General features: G+C 41.7%; 1 protein-coding gene across 1 annotated transcript in view; it reads right to left on the minus strand.

Annotated features, from left to right (window-relative positions):
• Nucleotides 1–19,480, minus strand: part of nfatc2a (nuclear factor of activated T cells 2a) — a 161,029-nt gene that overhangs the window by 86,344 nt on the left and 55,205 nt on the right. Inside the window, exons 5-6 of the mRNA XM_070895013.1 lie at nucleotides 13,176–13,348; nucleotides 6,322–6,462 (exon numbers count right to left, since the gene is read on the minus strand). Coding sequence (XP_070751114.1) covers nucleotides 6,322–6,462; nucleotides 13,176–13,348 — 314 coding nt within the window. The remainder of the gene's footprint in view (nucleotides 1–6,321; nucleotides 6,463–13,175; nucleotides 13,349–19,480) is intronic.

The following is a 19,480-nucleotide window of genomic DNA, read 5'->3' on the forward strand; positions in this document are numbered from 1 at the left end:
AAAAAAAATCACTTGTGAAAACTAGCACAATTTAGAGCATAATTTGTGCCTGGTTTGTTGATTGCGCTCAAAGCGGAAACGCTTGGCCATGATATGATAAGGATATATTGACCACTATACAACTAGAACTCTTCAAGTGTCCCATATTTCTGTAAATATTTCAAGAGAAAGAGTGGAAGTGACTCCGTTTATATAAAAAAAAAGACCTGCATTTATATAGCACCTTTCACGATCACCAGACGTCTCAAAGCGCTTTACAGCTAATGAAGTACTTTTGGCGTGTAGTCACTGTTGTAGTGTAGGAAACGTGGCAGCCAATTTGCGCACAAGCAAGCTCCCACAAACAGCAATGTGATAATCAGATAATCTGTCTTTTTTGTTATGTTGGTTGAGGGATAAGTATTAGCCAGTAATTAACAATGGACTGATAGGCAGGTCTGGATAATATATACAATCAGTAAACTTTTAAAATTTAAAAGAGGAAATGAACAAGAAATTTGAACTTGCATCACCTTTGTGAAATTGTGTTACTTAAAAGTTGGTACTTAATAATTCTGGTATTTAAAAAATAAAAAATACCCTAAATGTTGGCTTTAATTATTAAGAAAAACAAACCTGGTTTTATGATAGTAGCAAAATATTTGCGTTTCTTAAAGTTTAAATCTAACAAGCTACATAAAGATTATCATTTGGAATCCATGCATCATAAAATTGATTACATCAAGATTTATTATTCACTGCCGAATAGGGAATTCCAGAACTTGGTGCCAGTTTTTGGCTGATTTGCACCTTTCCATTTATAAAGATCAGATTTCAACATCACTTTGTTTTATTTATTATAAAAAAAACTCCATAAAAATGCAAGAAGCCAGAACAGTCTTCAAAGGTAAACTATAAACCAGTGTCCCACTGCCATCGCAGCACCATACGAAGACAGCAGCCAGTGAAAATCTGCCAGAAGTGGTTGCCCATATTAATTAAAGAGTTTAAAGGCTATAAAGTTCCAGATTGTTTCTGTTAGTAGGGAAATCATCCAAAATTCCTTAAAACTCTGTCTTTCATAGAATTGTTTGTCTTTTCTAACTCATTTAACTCTTTGATGGACACAGAGTTATACTCCACTATAGTTGCATCTACACTGGAAATGCAGTCAAAAATAACTCTTACACCAAAAATGACCAAGATGAGATATATTGTATGGAACGATGCTATGGTAACAGTGTGTAATTTAGTCACTAAATTAAGAATATGCCACTGCATATTGATAAATTAGATGATCAGACAGGCATTCAGTTCAACAGGAGTGAGTTGAAATTAAGTGAATTCCAAGAGAATGTAAAGAAATTAAGAGAAGAATCAGCCCCAGACTGTAACAGCATTTGCTACAAGTTGTTCACGCTGCAGAGATGCTAAGTCAACCTACAACCTACACATGTCAGGTTAGGTCAATGTTCTACATACACTGCAACAGGGCGGTATAAAATACAGCTCAGTAACATCAGAATATAAGTGCTGTTTACTCGCAGAAACAATGCTGCTCTGTTTTAAGATGCAATCATGTTGGTCATGAGTTGGGATCTGCCTGGCCCAGAAGCAATGTTTCTACATTCCAGGTGCAACCATCCCCACATTTCAACAGGGTCTAGCAATTCAAAGGCTTTTGCTGTAATGCAAGATAAAAGCACGCTTCACTGATCAAAAAGTCTAATTCTGTAACTATTAATAATTATATCCAAACTGAACGTATTGACGGGTAGAACATGCTAGCGACAGACACTTTTCGTTCTGTTGAGGAAGATGGTAAGGGGCATGGTGAACTTCCATTTGAGATTAAAGAAATCAATAAATCTTGAGACTGTCATGCAATATTTTACCTCTTGGTGATTAAACGAACAGCCTAGATTGAAAACATGGCAACATAGATAGTAGAGAGAGAACAGCACCTCAGTGTAAGTCTCAGGACATAGGAAAAATAATGAGAAAGAATCAAATGGTCAGCCTGCAATTTGATAGCAGCAGAATGCTTCACAGTCTGCATTGGATGCGATCCATTGCAAGATAGTAAAAGAGCCTATGATCAGCCATGATCATATTGAATGGTGGTGCACGCTCGAAGGGCCGAAAGACCTACTCCTGCACCTAGTTTCTATGTTTCTAAGAGTCTTATGCCTCTATGATGTTTAGTTTAGCACCTGAGTGTCCAATTATGATAATTTCACCCATTCGCTGTGAGTGTGCTGGGAGGGTTAAACTACCAGAAAAGAACATTTACCGGAATCTAGGGAAGCAGCATGCTTGTGGTTTCTGACTGTAACTAATCGTCACTGTGTCTGAGTAAGCCAATGGAGGGGCCTTGTGTTGGCTAGGCTAAGGAATTTCATGTGCATGGGATGTTGTACCTCACTAGACACTTTGGAAGATTCCCAACAGATGAGATATGTTGGGAAGTCCCAGTCACCCCTCACCTCCATGCTCGCTGACCTACATTGGCTCCCAGTTAAGCAATGCCTCGATTTCAAAATTCTCATCCTTGTCTCCAAATCCCTCCATGGCCTCGCCCCTCCCTATCTCTATAATCTCCTTCAGGCCCACAATCCCAAGATGTCTGTACTCCCTGATTATAATTGCTCAACCACTGGTGGCTGTGCCTTCTGTTGCCTAGGCCCCAAGATCTGGAACTCCATGCCTAAACCTCTTTCCTCCTTTAAGACATTTCTTAAAACCAACCTCTTTGACCAAGCTTTTGGTCACCTGCCCTAATTTCTCTTTATGTGGTGCGGTGTCAAATATTTTGTCTCATAATACTACTGTGAAGCGCCTTGGGACATTTCACTACATTAAAAGGTATAAATACAAGTTGTTGTTGTTATTGAATAACCTCTAATCTCATAGTGAGCAATTAAATGTTTCCCTTTTATTTCAAACCAAGGTACTCTTGTACAATTTAAGGCAACAAATGGCTTCTGATTTTTCAAATGTGGACCCATATCTTTACCAGACGATCAATATATAATATTGTGTGTAGTGTGTGAATAAATCACACCTGTAAACAGACACCAACTCATCTTTCTGATATTCTACATCTTGGACAATATCATTCCACCTATTAAAGGTTTGGAAAGTGAGTGGCAACTGGTAAGTGGATCTTGTCGACAGTAACTGCCAGCCAGCCCTTCTTTCTTTCTTCTCTGTGCATCTGCATTTGTCTCAGGCCTTGCTATCAATTTTAAGCACCAGTTGGCACAGTGCACAAGTTGAGCAGCAATTGAGAAACATCACCTTGCATTTGACTATCAGTTTCCGAACCATTCATTTTTGATTTCCTGCCTCTCTATCATAACCACATCAAAAGCAGCAAAATCAGGAACTCAAGCATTGTTTGTGCAACAATAGCAAACTGCATTATCCAGTTTAAGAAAAAAAACAAAATTCACTTTATACTGTTTCAGAATGATAAAACACCATGAACTAACTGAAACAGTGAAGAACTACTAACATTGTACAATCTCAAAAAATCAAACCTCGTCAGGAAATGTTTTCTGTCATATTATTCCGATTGGGCGCAGGTTTTCATCCTGCCATTCCCATATTCATGCTGAAGGACTACAGGCCAAGGTTCATTCTCTGAGCTATGACTGACATATTGGTATATCTGTGTAAGCAAAGTTCAATGGAAAAATCCAAAACTACAATGATGATAATAATCTGATAATCTGCACAGTAAGCTGAACAATGATTTTGTCAGCGTTGCAACAAGTCCAATATTTATAGCAGTGGATATCAAACGATCGTCATCAATGGGATAGATTTTGAAACAGCTCATCTTTACTTTTTCCAGCTTCCAACTTATTATTGTTCAAAATTAAGAACACAAATAGTACAATCTGTGATAAACACACAAGGGAGAAAGGAATAGAAGGTTCCCCAGCCACTGACTCCATTCCTCTCCACAGCTTCTGTCTGAGGCTGAACCACACTGTTCGCAATCTTGGTGTCATATTTGAAACTGAAATGAACTTTCAACCACACACCTGCAACATAAGTAAGACCGCCTATTTCCACCAATGTAACATCGCCCATTTCCCCCCTTGCCTCAGCTCATCCACTGCTGAAGCCCTCATCCATGCCTTTGTTACCTCTAGACTTGATTATTCCAATGCACTCCTGGCCGGCCTCCCACATTCTACCTATGTTAACTAGAGGTGATCCAAAACTCGGCTGCCCATGTCCTAACTCGCACCAAGTCTCGCTCACCCATCACCCCTATGCTCGCTGACTTACATTGGCTTCTGGTTAAGTAATGCCTCGATTTCAAAATTCTCATCCTTATTTTCAACTCCCTCCATGGACTGGCCCCTCCCTATCTCTGTAATTTTCTCCAGCCCCACAACCCTACCACCCCCCCCACCTCCCCCCGCCGCAAGATGTCTGCGCTCCTCTAATTCTGCCCTCTTGAGCACCCCTGATTGTAATCGCTCAACCATTGGTGGCCATGCCTTCTGTTTTCTAGGCCCCAAGCTCTGGAACTCCCTGCCTAAACCTCTGCCTCTCTATCTCTCTTTCCTCCTTCAAGACGCTCTTTAAAACATACCTTTGACCAAGCTTTTGTCACTTGCACTAATTTCTACTTATGCAGCTCGGCGTCAAATTTTTTATCTCATAATACTCCTGTGAAGCGCCTTGGGACATTTCACTATGTTAAAGGCGCTATATAAATACAAGTTGTTGTAAGGTGGGAGGAGACTGGTGTGGAGCATAAACACCAGCATGGACCGGTTGGGCCGAATGGTCTGTGCCTGTGCTGTACATTCATGTAATTCTATGTTAATAAAGAGGAATGCCAATATTTAATTGATTTACAAGTTTTCATTTAAAAACTGGCATACACACAGGGGCAGATTTACAGACACAGCCTCACAGCACGCAGCTTCACCTGCTGGAGGCACGTTGCAGAATTCAGGGTGCAGAAGCCAATGATTCGCTCAGTGGTTGAGTATCAGTAACACAGCAGTGTTAGTACAATGGGCACTGTGAGCAGGCTTCATGCTGGGAGCACATATTCCTAAAATCTACCCTGCAACCGCTTCTTTAATTCGATCTCTTGTTAAAGACTAGTTACATTTTAGAATGTATACCTTTTGTACCCATCGGTGTTACTGCTGGAGAATGGAACTCTTATCCACTCTTGCCATCCAATGTCACATCAAGCCACCCCTGATGATGTATGGAACAGGCCAAGTGCAAAATGAAGCTCCCTTTACTCTGCTCCAACAATTTACCTTTCGTGCAACCTCAGAAGAATATTACTTAGTGTACTAGCCAGAAGCTTTCCACTTCCCACATCAGTCATCCATGCAGTAAGGTTTCATCTGTGCACTACATGTAACAACATTGGAAATCCATTTATAATAACTTCTGTCACATAGTGCATAGTGGAAATCTCCCCCTATATTCTCTCTAAGTGAGAGTGCCAGATTAGTAGTGATGCAATGGGCTAAATACTGCCTTTTGACCTCTGAGATCTGAGTTCAAATCCATCACAGATTGATGGGATACAAGTCTCCGCTGTCTGCTGCCTAAAATGAGGTCGACAGTCTCAACCCAATTCCTAGTGTTCATGTGTTGAAAATGCCTCTAATGTGGTACTAATTGATACAAAATTGACAATCTCATTCTGAGAGACCAAGGAATTCTTGTTGTGGAAAATGTCGTACTAGTTCATTAGGACATGCTCTTCTGAGCTTGGAGCTGAGGCCGGTTCTGGGGCAATGCAAAGAAAGCTTTCCTTTGCATCCAACCATGTTTTCTTAACCCCCATCAGGGAGTGGTGATGAGATAGCTGAAATGGGAAGTCCTCCATTCTTTGATCAATACTCTTGATATGCACACAACACATATTTTACAAATGAAATTGCGAGCAGCCTCAAACTACTTTGTAACAAATATAAATTCATCATACAGAATTACCCTCAAAATGTGTTGCCACTTCATTCAGAGAGTCCACAGGGAAGAGCGCGATACAATACATCATTACGTGTGCAGTGCAGGTGTGCTCCTGAGATAAGTGGCTGACTTGCAGGAACAGAGCAATGTAGGGAAAGATTTGTACTGCATACAACCTATACCACACCTGAAAAGAATGTTTGTGCTATTATTGGCTCTGACATGGAACACAGGTCGCATCCAGTTCAATGCAATGCCATCCATCATCGAGACACAAAAAGAAGACAGACTGAGGATGTAATTTACTTTTTCAGATTTGATCAACAATACAATTCACTTCCGGTTTCAATGGATGCACAAAAGAACAACGTGACTCACCATGAGTCTTCTCTGTGAAAAGGACCTTTGACTCGGTAGTAAAGTTCTGACCAGTGAGGATCATTTGTTGTCCGCCAGTAACCAAACAATTGTCTGAGCTCTGCTTTTCCACCATTGGTAGTTCATGTGCAGATCTCTGAGCTGGAGCAATAAAGCAAGATAAATTAATTACAGAAAGACACTGCTAATAATTTTTAAATGTACATTTGAATGTTGCAGCCGCTCTTTTGATTCTTCGAACATACCCTGCATATTCACTGTACCGGTCTGATCTGGAGCAATATCAATAAATATCTTGTGTCAATATTGTATCTGATAAATCAACCTGATTGGTATGGGAAATATACTCAGTCTTCCAGTTTTATAAAGAGGCATTGTTTTCAGCTTCAAGACCAGGGTCTTCATATAAGCATGGTATTAATTACATGGTGACCCTCAAAGTGTTTAGAAGGATTTCCACAAAATAAAGTCAACACGATTTGGTTGCTACCTCTACTTATGAAACAAAAGAGGCGAAATGGCCCTTGTTTGCAATGCCCATTAGTGCCGCCATTAAGCGAAGGGGAGGGGCGTTGAAGCACGTCAATACTACGTGGAGCATCCGCGCTCCTGAACGTTTGCGTCGCTGGTCCCGCCCTTCAATCTCACACTCTCCACTTCCTTTGATGGGGCAGTAAGCCCAATTCAGTGGCTGGGGTAGGATTTCAGCGCCGGGCGCAGGACGACCCACCCCAAGTGGGTTACCGCCCCCAATTGGGACGCAAGTCAATTTCATCACCAAACAGCTGCATTTATATAGCGCCTACATTCCAAAGTACTTTAAAGCTAATGAAGTAAGCGTAGTCACTGTTGTGATATAGGAAACTTAGGCTGAATGATTGCAAACTTTATTTAATTAAAATGCCCAAACAAGATTTGTTTTTTGTCTACAAGCAAGATACTCCAGATGATTTAAACGCCAAGTCATATTGTATCCATTAGTTGAGCTATTTCAAGAAAACAAGTGGAATTCGTAAACAATGGCTCAGTTTCCCAAAAATTTTCATTGTACAACAATAATTTATCCATGTGTGAAAAGTTTTAAACATATATTTTCAATTTACTGGTGCCGGTCATGATGGGTTCTTAAAACTACATTTCACAAGTATTTAAATTCTAATTTAATGGATCAAATGGTACAATTATCCATCACTTGCATCTCTCCAGTGTCCTGCCCAAAAACAGCCTAGTTTGTGACTTCATTTATCTTTCCATTTTAGCCAAGCTGAGGGACCAGTACAAACGACAAAAGGAGCAGGTTTGCCTCCACAAAGAAAGTGGAGTTTAGCAAATACTCAATTGTTTTGGTTACCCATGTGGCCCTGCATCCTTTTTCCGTCACCAGAATAAAATCAATGAGTTTCCAGAAGCCTGTGTGCGATTCCAGTTGATGATGGATTCCGTTAACAAATATAATACCTCACTTCCCAGTGCCAATGTACTTTATCAATCCACTTTATAAACTTAAAATAGACCATCATAGCAAATATATCTGCTTAACAAACCAAAAATAGCCTAATCAGATGAGTGAAGGGTGTACTTAGTAGCAGAACTACAAACAATGAATTTAAATAGAACAGAGTTGACAGCTCTCTCTGGTGATTTCAGCACGAGAAATTTTCTTTAGAAGACAGAGGTAGGAAAATTAAAATGTGCAATTTGCCTCTCGTGTTACAGCTGGAGTTAAACAGTGCCTGTCCAATGCCCTCTCACAGACCGCACATGTTGTCTTTTCAATATTCTATTAGGGAGTTGGGTTCAATCATAATGGTGTTGTGTTTAGATCAGGAACCCATCACATGCAAGTCTGCAACACCACTGTTATAAAAGTTCCTTTTATTATGACACCATCTTCAGTTAAACAATGGAAAAATAGGAAGGTATAGAATTTCCACGTAGCCATTTAGGAGAACGGAGAGACTTCTGCCCTGAAGACACCCTTACTCGCCCAAACGGAGAGTTCATCCTGGCTGAAAATTGTAAAAGGTTTGCAAATAGTTGGGTCAAATTGGGTCAACAAATGCAACTGTTCATGATTTTTTCTTCACAAAATAAATGTTACAAAGGAAAAAGCAAATGAATGTTATAAGTCGGTACTGCAGAAGTGGGATAATTGTGGGAGATTAGGCTCCTGGACACAAACCCTCGCTTTCTGGGAGTGTCAATTGGAAAATCAGAAGCAGAGGTCAGCAGCCCAAGTCACACTGCCGACATCGACACCCGATTCTCTGATTTATGCTCTCGGGGAGTGAGATTCTGAGTCGGGAGCCATGGGGGGGTGAAATTGGGCAGCGGCCTGTTTGAGGCGATAACTTTTCAAAGTTTGAAGAATTAGCAGCAGGCGTCAATCATTTCAAACTTTAAAAAAATTTACCGTTTGCGCTCCAAGAAGGAAGTGGGTCACTAAATCAAACGCTTTCTTCCTGGAGCGCAAGAGGCAGCAGGTGGGATGGTGAATTTCAGCAACGCTGCACACTGGGCCATGCATCACTGCCGCATTCAATGGCTCCTCCCCGCCCTTAAAGGGAAGGGCCATCGCTGCAGGCTCTTCAAAGGAAAAACAATTTACCTTCTCCACGACAGCAGCCATGATCCCGCGCGATCAGCCTGGCGCTCAAGCAGAGTGCCAGGCTGAGCAATCGTGGGCAGGAACCGGAGAAAAAAGCTGCAAGAGAGGAGGTACATTTTTTTTTCATACTTGCCTCAGCCACCTCACCTTTAAGCATCGCCCCCGAAGCGGCCAACTGCCCAATGCACGTCACCTGCAGCGGTCAGTGTTTTCGCAGGGGACGGAACATAATTTCGGGTCTGGGGCACTACTGGGGTGATGCTCATGGCGATGATGTCATGATCTCCAGGCGAAGGAGATGGGGGACGCAATGCCATAGCGCCGCCACGAAACACCCGCCGAGTATGACGGGAGTCGCTAATCAGTCACAAAAACATTTACACCCAGTTATTACCCCCGGGGGCACTAATGGGAGGTGCAAAGGAACCCAATTTCGCCCCCTTGTCTTGTAAAGCTTGCCCTAAAATATCTGTTAATGTCCAATACTATGGAACTTAATGTTCTTGAAAATAATCTAATGTAGCAACAACAGTCCTTTGAATAATAGCACAGGGCATTCATTTTAACTGTCTAACTTATTTTGCTTAATTATTATACAGTTAGATAAGGGTGGACATTTAGGTGGAGTATCATATTTATTTTATTTGTTCTTAGGATATAGGCAACAATGGCAAGGCTACATTTATTCGCCATGTCTAATTGCCTTGAAATGTGCGCTATAACAATTATTTATTTGGAAAGTTATGATTAGTTTGTAACAGCTTGAAACAATCAAAAGTATGTTATTTACATTGACAACAATCCAGTAGATGCTGATATACATATTAATAAGCAACAGACTCCCATTTTCAAAGCTAAGAAAGAAAGCAGTGACTGCAAATCTACAGACTTGAGTGAAAATCATCTTTGTTATTATATTATATTTGCCTCAATTTTTATGGGAATGAGTGGGGTTTTAGAGACCTGTATTCCTGACTTGTTAATTACATATTAAGGGCCCAAATTTCCCCAACCCCTTTTCCCTGCGCACTCTCCCGAGATGCGCCGACTTTGTGTGCTCGAAACGACGCTAAAAAACTTACTAACGATTCTGGCCTTTCTGCTGTGTGTCCCGGGTCCTGGCGCCGCGTTTCTCGTGGCGTGGGGGGCGGAACCACAGCCCTGCGCCGAAAACAGTGCCGGCAGCTGCGCACATGCGCAGTAGCTCCTCGCCCTCCCAGCGCGTCCTGCAGGCTGTGAGCCGGACCCGATGCTCGCTGCCCCTATCCCGGGCCAAGTGGCCTGCTGCACAGGCCGGCCGCTGCCTTCCTGCGTTGAGGGCTACAAGAGACAGGTTGGTGCGGGATTCTGTTCTTACCCAGGACAGCCACATTCTTCGTTCTTTTTGAATTCTCAGTGTGAACAAAATACCTCTGCATTCTGATCATTACTCTCTGTCTCTCTAACCCAGCAATACTCTCTGAAGTCAAAGTTAATCACTTGATAATAGTGTTCTTTGAAACATTACTCGCAAAATGTATTCCAACGCCAACTGGAAAGCAGAAAGACTGCGTTATCTGATTGAGTGATTCTTGACTGTTGGTCAAACAGCCTTTTTCCCCTCTACAATAAAGAGGAGAGTTTTGATCCGGGGGGAGGGTGGGGGGGTGGCAGGGTGGGGTGGGGGGGGGAGAGAGGAGAGTTTTGATGCAGGGGAGGAGAAGAGAGGAGAGTTTTGATGGGGGGGGGGGGAAGGGGAATGAGGGTGTGATAACTGTGTCGCCAGTAATTTTAATGAGCTTACTCAAGACTTTCCTTAACCCTGTTGATGAAAATACTTTCCTACGAGCAGGAGGTACTTCTATTTTTCATTTGGATAGTTTGAAAAAATTATGTAAATATGTTTTGTCTCTTTACTTTTATTTTTGTAGTTTAAGCTTCCACGAATGTTTCTGTTGTATAGTAAATTAACTTTGCGAAATTTGTCAGTCCTGTATAGCTGTTTGATCCTATTCACATCCTTTAGTCAAGTCATTGAATACCTACCTGTGCTGATTTCTTAACTCTCCGCAAGGGTTTTCTGTGCGGCCACAAGTGGCCACATAAGCTGGCCTAAGTTAGTTTGGAGCAACTATTAGCTGTCCAAACTGGCGTAGATGGCCAAAACGGCTGGTAACGCCCCCTTTTGAAAAAAAACAATACTAAAAAAAATCCTCACTAACTCACTTACACTGGTGCAAATTAAATGTGTAGAATGGGGATTTTTAAGATACTCCAGAAAAATCAAGTTGCTCCAAAAAAAACGGAGCAACTCCTGGGCAAATTTGGGTCCATGAAATCAGGATCACACATCCATGTGTGAAACAAAGTTTTAGTCCCATTATTCACTAAATTTTAGCAACATGTAGAGGCTATAGAGGCATTGGAGAAGGTGCAAAAAAAGTTTGACAAGGATGATACCAGAACCGAGAGGTTATAACTATCAGGAAAGATTGAATAGGCTGGGGCTCTTTTCTCTGGAAAAGAGAAAGCTGAGGGGTGATCTGTTAGAGGTCGTTGGGATAATGAAAAGTTTAGATAGGGTAAACATGGAGAAAATGTTTCCACTTGTAGGGGAAACCAAAACTAGAGGCCATAAATATAAGATAATCACTACTAAAACCAATAGGGAATTCAGGAGAAATTTCTTTACCAAATGAGTAGTAAGAATGTGGAACGCGCTACGACAAGGAGTAGTTGAGGCGAATAGCACAGATCCATTTAAGGGGAAGCTAGATAATCAAATGAGAGGGAAAGGAATAGAAGTGGATGCTGATAGGCATGATGAAGAGGGCTGGGAATAGGCTCATGTGTAACAAACATTGGCTGAATGGGCTGTCTCTGTGCTGTAGTCTCGATGTAACTCAGTATAATAAGATTAGCATATCACAGTTTATGAACCTTGGCTAGCCACAATCAATTGCATTTATTATGGAAACACCCCAATTTATTTTGTAGCTAACCTAGATGTGTATTTTAGAACTCAAGTTTGATATCACCTAACTCCCATTTCTTTCTTTAGTCTTTTCAATATTGGTGGTGTACTGCACTGTGGCCCTTGGCTTTGGGCATTTTTCTACATTAATGGCGAGATACAAGTTGTTGTTGGCGATAGCTGCCTTCATAGAAACATAGAAAATTGGGGCAGGAGGAGGCCATTCGGCCCTTCGAGCCTGCACCACCATTCAATAAGATCATGGCTGATCATTCACCTCAGTACCCCTTTCCTGCTTTCTCTCCATACCCCTTGATCCCTTTAGCCGTAAGGGCCATATCTAACTCCCTCTTGAATATATCTAACGAAATGGCATCAACAACTCTCTGCGGTAGGGAATTCCACAGGTTAACAACTCTCTGAGTGAAGAAGTTTCTCCTCCACTCGGTCCTAAATGGCTCACCCCTTATCCTTAGACTATGTCCCCTGGTTCTGGACTTCCCCAACATCGAGAACATTCTTCCTGCATCTAACCTGTCCAGTCCCATCAGAATTTTATATGTTTCTATGAGATCCCCTCTCATCCTTCTAAACTCCAGTGAATACAGGCCCAGTCAATCCAGTCTCTCCCCATATGTCAGTCCAGCCATCCCGGGAATCAGTCTGGTGAACCTTCGCTGCACTCCCTCAATAGCAAGAACATCCTTCCTCAGATTAGGAGACCAAAACTGAACACAATATTCCAGGTGAGGCCTCACCAAGGCCCTGTACAACTGCAGTAAGACCTCCCTGCTCCTATACTCGAATCCCCTAGCTATGAAGGCCAACGTAGCATTTGCCTTCTTCACTGCCTGCTGTACCTCAAGGTATGTTTTTCACCTATGTTTTTCAATAAAGAATTCTTCAGCCCCATCACTATATGCCCTATGCTGTCCCACATTTGACTATAAGATTGTGTAGGGTGAATGGACTCCATTGTACACATTGCTAAACATGGATTCCGTTCCATGTACTTCATACCTGGTTTCATTGTATTCTGCGATACTCAGCATTGGGGTGGTTTATACCTTGAGAACAGCTGTATGTGTGTGTGTGGTGAACTCAATAACACACAAGTTAAGTATATTCTGGGGAACATACCAGCGAACAGGAATGATTCATTATAAAAAGAGGATTTGCTCTTGCTTTCAAATTAAAAGTCAGTGAAACACAGGCTATTATGTCACAATTGTATTCGAATAAGCTTTTGTGCATTGAATGGACTTTCAGATTTAAATATAAAAGAAAACTTACAGCATTCAATGGGGTTGGAAGCAACCTGTAGTGAGAGAGCCCTGCCACTGGCCTGAGGAATGTGCACCCGAAAAACCAGCCTGACTCTGGTGTTCTTCCTGCCGATGTCCGTTTCACCTTTCCTCAGCTCGATGTCAGCATTTCTCAGCTTCAATATCCCAGCACAGTCAATCCTATTAAACAAAGGGTATCTTATTACAAAACACAAACAGAACACTGGCCTACATGATGTGGCAATACAGTTAATTAATTTGTCAGAATTATTTTATACTTGTGTAAGATATCTGCACCAAATGACCTGCAAGTTCACAGCTCGTTGGATATCGACTTACATTGTGAACAGGTCAATTGTCAACCAGGTGTCCACTTACTGGTCTGTATGTCACATATCCAAACATAAACCATTTATTATTAACTGTCGTGATGTAATTATTTAACAAGCATTTAATGGCCTAGAGTTTCTGCTAAGTTGTGCAGGTTTTTCAGCTCAATTTGCCCAAAATTTTCCAAACCAACACAAAAGCTCGAGGAATTTTAAGTACAAATTAACTCCAGCGCAAGTCGAGTTTCCCCGATCTTTTGCGCTGGTTTAGAAACAACATGCTAGAAACCGGCCCCGCCCACAAACTGGCCCTACCCTAGATTGAACCAATCACTGTTGTGAGTTTCCGCTAAATGCACCCATCTACGAGCCATCGAGAAGGCTCTTAAAATTAAGCTTTTTTTTTTTAGGCGCAAAAACACTAATAGATACCTTATAAAAGTTTTTAAATATTAAAAAATATTTAATTTACTAAGAAAGTGACTTTTATACACCAATGATAACAGTATATGCTTCAGCATAGTTTTAAAGTCATTTTCAGTGATTTAAAATCGGGTTACTCATGGGTGGTGAACTCGACTGATTAAAAATGCTTACTTTTTGTGATTAAACCCATTTTCAGCTGTATTAATAAAAATGCACCAGGTTACCGCTCTTAAATACATCAAGGAATATTTTCTAATGCAAGACTAAAAATAAATAATTATGTTCTAAAATGCCCAATTGTGTTGATTAATGGACGATTTTATGTTTGACAATATGCAAATGAGTTTGAGCAGAAACTTGAGCAAAAATGTTGAAAACGAGCAAAATTTGCACCTGGATTGCCGATTGCGTCCAAAGTGAAAACTCTACCCCTCTTAGCTTTGACCAGAACATGAACAACGATTAATAGGTGGGTACAAATCTCTACAGTGTCAAATATATCATAAGTTCCTATTCATTCCTGCTTTGCCTGTTATTATGAAAAAAGGATGATGTGGTAGAACCAAAACTAAAATTATCTAATGGTTTTATGGTTCACTTTGAAACATTTTCATTATGGTCCACATTAATTTGTGTAAAGGCTTGATTCAAATTCATCAAAGTGGTGGGGCTTCACAATGCTGTAAGTGCATCACCAAAAGCAAATTGGAGCCCAGTGTATAGAAACATAGAAACATAAAAGATAGGTGCAGGAGTAGGTCATCCGGCCCTTCGAGCCTGCACCGCCATTCAATGAGTTCATGGCTGAACATGCAACTTCAGTACCCCATTCCTGCTTTCTCGCCATACCCCTTGATCCCCCTAGTAGTAAGGATGACATCTAACTCCTTTTTGAATATATTTAGTGAATTGGCCTCAATAACTTTCTGTGGTTGAGAATTTCACAGGTTCATCACTCTCTGGGTGAAGAAGTTTCTCTTCATCTCGGTCCTAAATGGCTTACCCCTTATCCTTAGATTGTGACCCCTGGTTCTGCACTTCCCCAACATTGGGAACATTCTTCCTGCATCTAACCTGTCTAAACCCATCAGAATTTTAAACATTTCTATGAGATCCTCTCTCATTCTTCTGAACTCCAGTGAATACAAGCCCAGTTGATCCAGTCTTTCTTGATATGTCAGTCCCGCCATCCCAGGAATCAGTCTGGTGAACCTTCGCTGCACTCCCTCAATAGCAAGAATGTCCTTCCTCAAGTTAGGAGGCCAAAACTGTATACAATACTCCAGGTGTGGCCTCACTAAGGCCCTGTACAACTGTAGTTAGACCTCCCTGCCCCTGTACTCAAATCCCCTCGCTATGAAGGCCAACATGCCATTTGCTTTCTTAACTGCCTGCTGTACCTGCATGCCAACCTTCAATGACTGATGTACCATGACACTCAGGTCGCATTGCACCTCCCCTTTTCCTAATCTGTCACCATTCAGATAATAGTCTGTCCCTCTGTTTTTACAACCAAAGTGGATAACCTCACATTTATCCACATTATACTTCATCTGCCGTGCATTTGCCCACTCACCTAACCTATCCAAGTCACTCTGCAGCCTCATAACATCCTCCTCGCAGCTCACACTGCCACCCAACTTAGTGTCATCCACAATTTTGGAGATACTACATTTAATCCCCTCGTCTAAATCATAATGTATAATGTAAACAGCTGGGGCCCCAGCACAGAACCTTGCGGTACCCCACTAGTCACTGCCTGCCATTCTGAAAAGTACCCATTTACTCCTACTCTTTGCTTCCTGTCTGCCAACCAGTTCTCAATCCATGTCAGCACACTACCCCCAATCCCATGTGCTTTAACTTTGCACATCAATCTCTTGTGTGGGACCTTGTCGAACGCCTTCTGAAAGTCCAAATACACCACATCAACTGGTTCTCCCTTGTCCGCTCTACTGGAAACATCCTCAAAAAATTCAAGAAGATTTGTCAAGCATGATTTCCCTTTCACAAATCCATGCTGACTTGGACCTATCATGTCGCCTCTTTCCAAATGTGCTGCTATGACATTCTTAATAATTGATTGCATCATTTTACCCACTACCAATGTCAGGCTGACCAGTCTATAATTCCCTGTTATCTCTCTCCCTCCTTTTTTTTTTATAAAAGTGGGGTTACATTGGCTACCCTCCACTCCATAGGAACTGATCCAGAGTCTATGGAATGTTGTAAAATGACTGTCAATGCATTCGCTATTTCCAAGGCCACCTCCTTAAGTACTCTGGGATGCAGTCCATCAGGCCCTGGGGATTTATTGGCCTTCAATCCCATCAATGTCCCCAACACAATTTCCTGACTAATAAGGATTTCCCTCCGTTCCTCCTTCTTACTAGACCCTCTGACCCCTTTTATATCCGGAAGGTTGTTTGTGTCCTCCTTATTGAATACCGAACCAAAGTACTTGTTCAATTGGTCTGCCATTTCTTTGTTCCCCGTTATGACTTCCCCTGATTCTGACTGCAGGGGACCTACATTTGTCTTTACTAACCTTTTTCTCTTTACATATGTATCAAAGCTTTTGCAGTTCATCTTAATGTTCCCTGCAAGCTTCCTCTCGTACTCTATTTTCCCTGCCCTAATCAAACCCTTTGTCCTCCTCTGCTGAGTTCTAAATTTCTCCCAGTCCCCATGTTCGCTGCTATTTCTGGCCAATTTGTATGCCACTTCCTTGGCTTTAATACTATCCCTGATTTCCCTTGATAGCCACAGTTGAGCCACCTTCCCTTTTGTATTTTTACACCAGACAGGGATGTACAATTGTTGTAGTTCATCCATGCGGTCTCTAAATGTCTGCCATTGCCCATCCACAGTCAACCCCTTAAGTATCATTTGCCAATCTATCCTAGCCAATTCACGCCTCATACCTTCAAAGTTACCCTTCTTTAAGTTCTGAACCATGGTCTCTGAATTAACTGTTTCATTCTTCATCTTAATGTAGAATTCCGCCATATTATGGTCACTCTTCCCCAAGGGGTCTCGCACAACGGGATTGTTAATTAATCCTCTCTCATTACACAACACCCAGTGTAAGATGGCCTCCCCCCTAGTTGGTTCCTCGACATATTGGCCTAGAAAACCATCCCTTGTGCATTCCAGGAAATCCTCCTCCACCGTATTGCTTCCAGTTTGGTTAGCCCAATCTATATGGATATTAAAGTCACCCATGATAACTGTTGCACCTTTATTGCATGCACCCCTAATTTCCTGTTTGATGCCCTCCCCAACATCACTACTACTGTTTGGAGGTCTGTACACAACTCCCACTAACGTTTTTTGCCCTTTGGTGTTCTGCAGCTCTCCCCATATAGATTCCACATCATCCAAGCTAATGTCCTTCCTAACTATTGCATTAATCTCCTCTTTAACCAGAAATGCTACCCCAACTCCTTTTCCTTTTATTCTATCCTTCCTGAATGTTGAATACCCATGGATGTTGAGTTCCCAGCCCTGATCATCCTGGAGCCACGTCTCTGTAATCCCAATCACATCATATTTGTTAACATCTATTTGCACAGTTAATTCATCCACCTTATTATGGATACTCCTTGCATTAAGACACAAAGCCTTCAGGCTTGTTTTTTTAACACCCTTTGTCCTTTTAGAATTATGATGTAATATGCCCTTTTTGTTTCTTGCCTTTGTTTACTCGGCCTTCCACTATTGCTTTTTACCTTTCTACCATCCGTTTCTGACTCCATATTACTTCGCCCTGTCTCGCTGCATAGGTTCCCATCCCCCTGCCATATTATTTTAAACACTCCCAAACTGCATTAGGAAATGTTACCCCTAGGACATCAGTTACAGTCCTGCCCAAGTGCAGACCGTCCCTTTTTACAGGTCCCACTTCCCCCAGAACTGGTTCCAATGTCCTAGGAATTTGAATCCCTCCCTCTTTCACCACTGCTCAAGCCACGTATTTATTCTAACTATCCTGCTCCCTCTACTCTGATTAGCATGTGGCACTGGTAGCAATCCAGAGATTACTACCTTTGAGGTCCTACTTTTTAATTTAACTCCTAGCTCCCTAAATTCAGCTTGTAGGACCTCTTCCCGTTTCTTACCTATATCGTTGGTACCTACATGTACCACGACAACTGGCTGTTCACCCTCCCTCTCCAAAATGCTCTGCAGCCGCTCCGAGACAACCTTGGCCCCTGCACCAGGGAGGCAACATACCATCCTGGAGTCTCGGTTGCGGCCGCAGAAACTCCTATCTATTCCCCTTACAATTGAGTCCCCTATCATTATAGCTCTCCGACTCTTTTTCCCACCCTTCTGTGCAGCAGAGCCACCCATGGTGCCATGAACCTGGCTGCTGGTGTCTTCCCCTGGTAAGTCATCTCCCCCAACAGTATCCCAACAGTATAGATATTGATGTGACAGGGCAGCTCGAGTATGCTGTGCATGTGTCAGTTTTCTCAACCCGAAGGAACCAGAAATGATAAGATTGTGATGTAAAAGATCCCATGCTACTATTCAAAAAATATTTAGGAGTTTTCCTACTGTCCTGGCCAGCATTCCTCCCTCAACCAACACCACCAAAAACAGATTATTGGTTATTCATGCATTTGCTGTTTGAGTGACCTTGCTGTGCACATGGTGGCTGCTGCTTTGGCCTACATAACAACAGTAACTGTACTATATTATTAAAAAGTAATCTTTTGGCTGTAAAGCACTTTGGTACATCCTGAAGACATATGAATAGGCATAGGCCATTGACCCCTTCGAACCTGTTCCGCCATTCAATGAGATCATGGTTGATCTGCAACCTAACTCCATTTACCTGCCTTTGGCCCATATCCTCCAATACTTTTGGTTAACAAAAAGCTGACAATCTCAGATTTAAAATTAACAATTGATCTAGCATCAATTGCCGTTTGTGGAAGAGATTGCCACATTTCTACCACCCTTTGTGTGTAGAAATGTTTCTTGATTTCACTCTTGAACGGTCTGACTCTAATTTTTAGATTATAACCCCTAGTCCTAGCATTCCCAACCAGCGGAAATAGTTTTCTCTCTATCTACCCTATCCGTTCTCCTTAATATTGTGAAAACTTTGATCAGATCATCCCTTAACCTTCTAAATTCTAGGGAATACAACCCTAATTTGTGACAACCCTAATTTGAGACATGAACGGTGTTATCTAAATACATGTTTTATATTTCTTTACTTCAGATTTATCTATTAAGTTCTACAAAAGCCAGTAAAACATAAACAAGTCATCAACCTGAAACGTTAACTCTGTTTCTCTCTCCACAGATGCTGCCTGACCTGCTGAGTATTTCCAACATTTTCTGTTTTCATTATAAATAACGGGGAGTTTCAAAATACAGTTTGATGCTAAGATAGTTAGGGTACCAGAAGGGTAAGCTTCAATGGGTTAAATGGTCTCTTCTTATCCTTGACTTTTGTTATGTTCTCATTAAGACAAGATTATTTTGACTAGGAAGGAAAACGAGCCAACTCCTTCACAAATTCTAGTACAGGTTGTAACTC

This window comes from Pristiophorus japonicus, chromosome 12 (assembly GCF_044704955.1).
Source record: "Pristiophorus japonicus isolate sPriJap1 chromosome 12, sPriJap1.hap1, whole genome shotgun sequence".
In the NCBI taxonomy this organism is placed as follows: Eukaryota; Metazoa; Chordata; class Chondrichthyes; family Pristiophoridae; genus Pristiophorus; species Pristiophorus japonicus.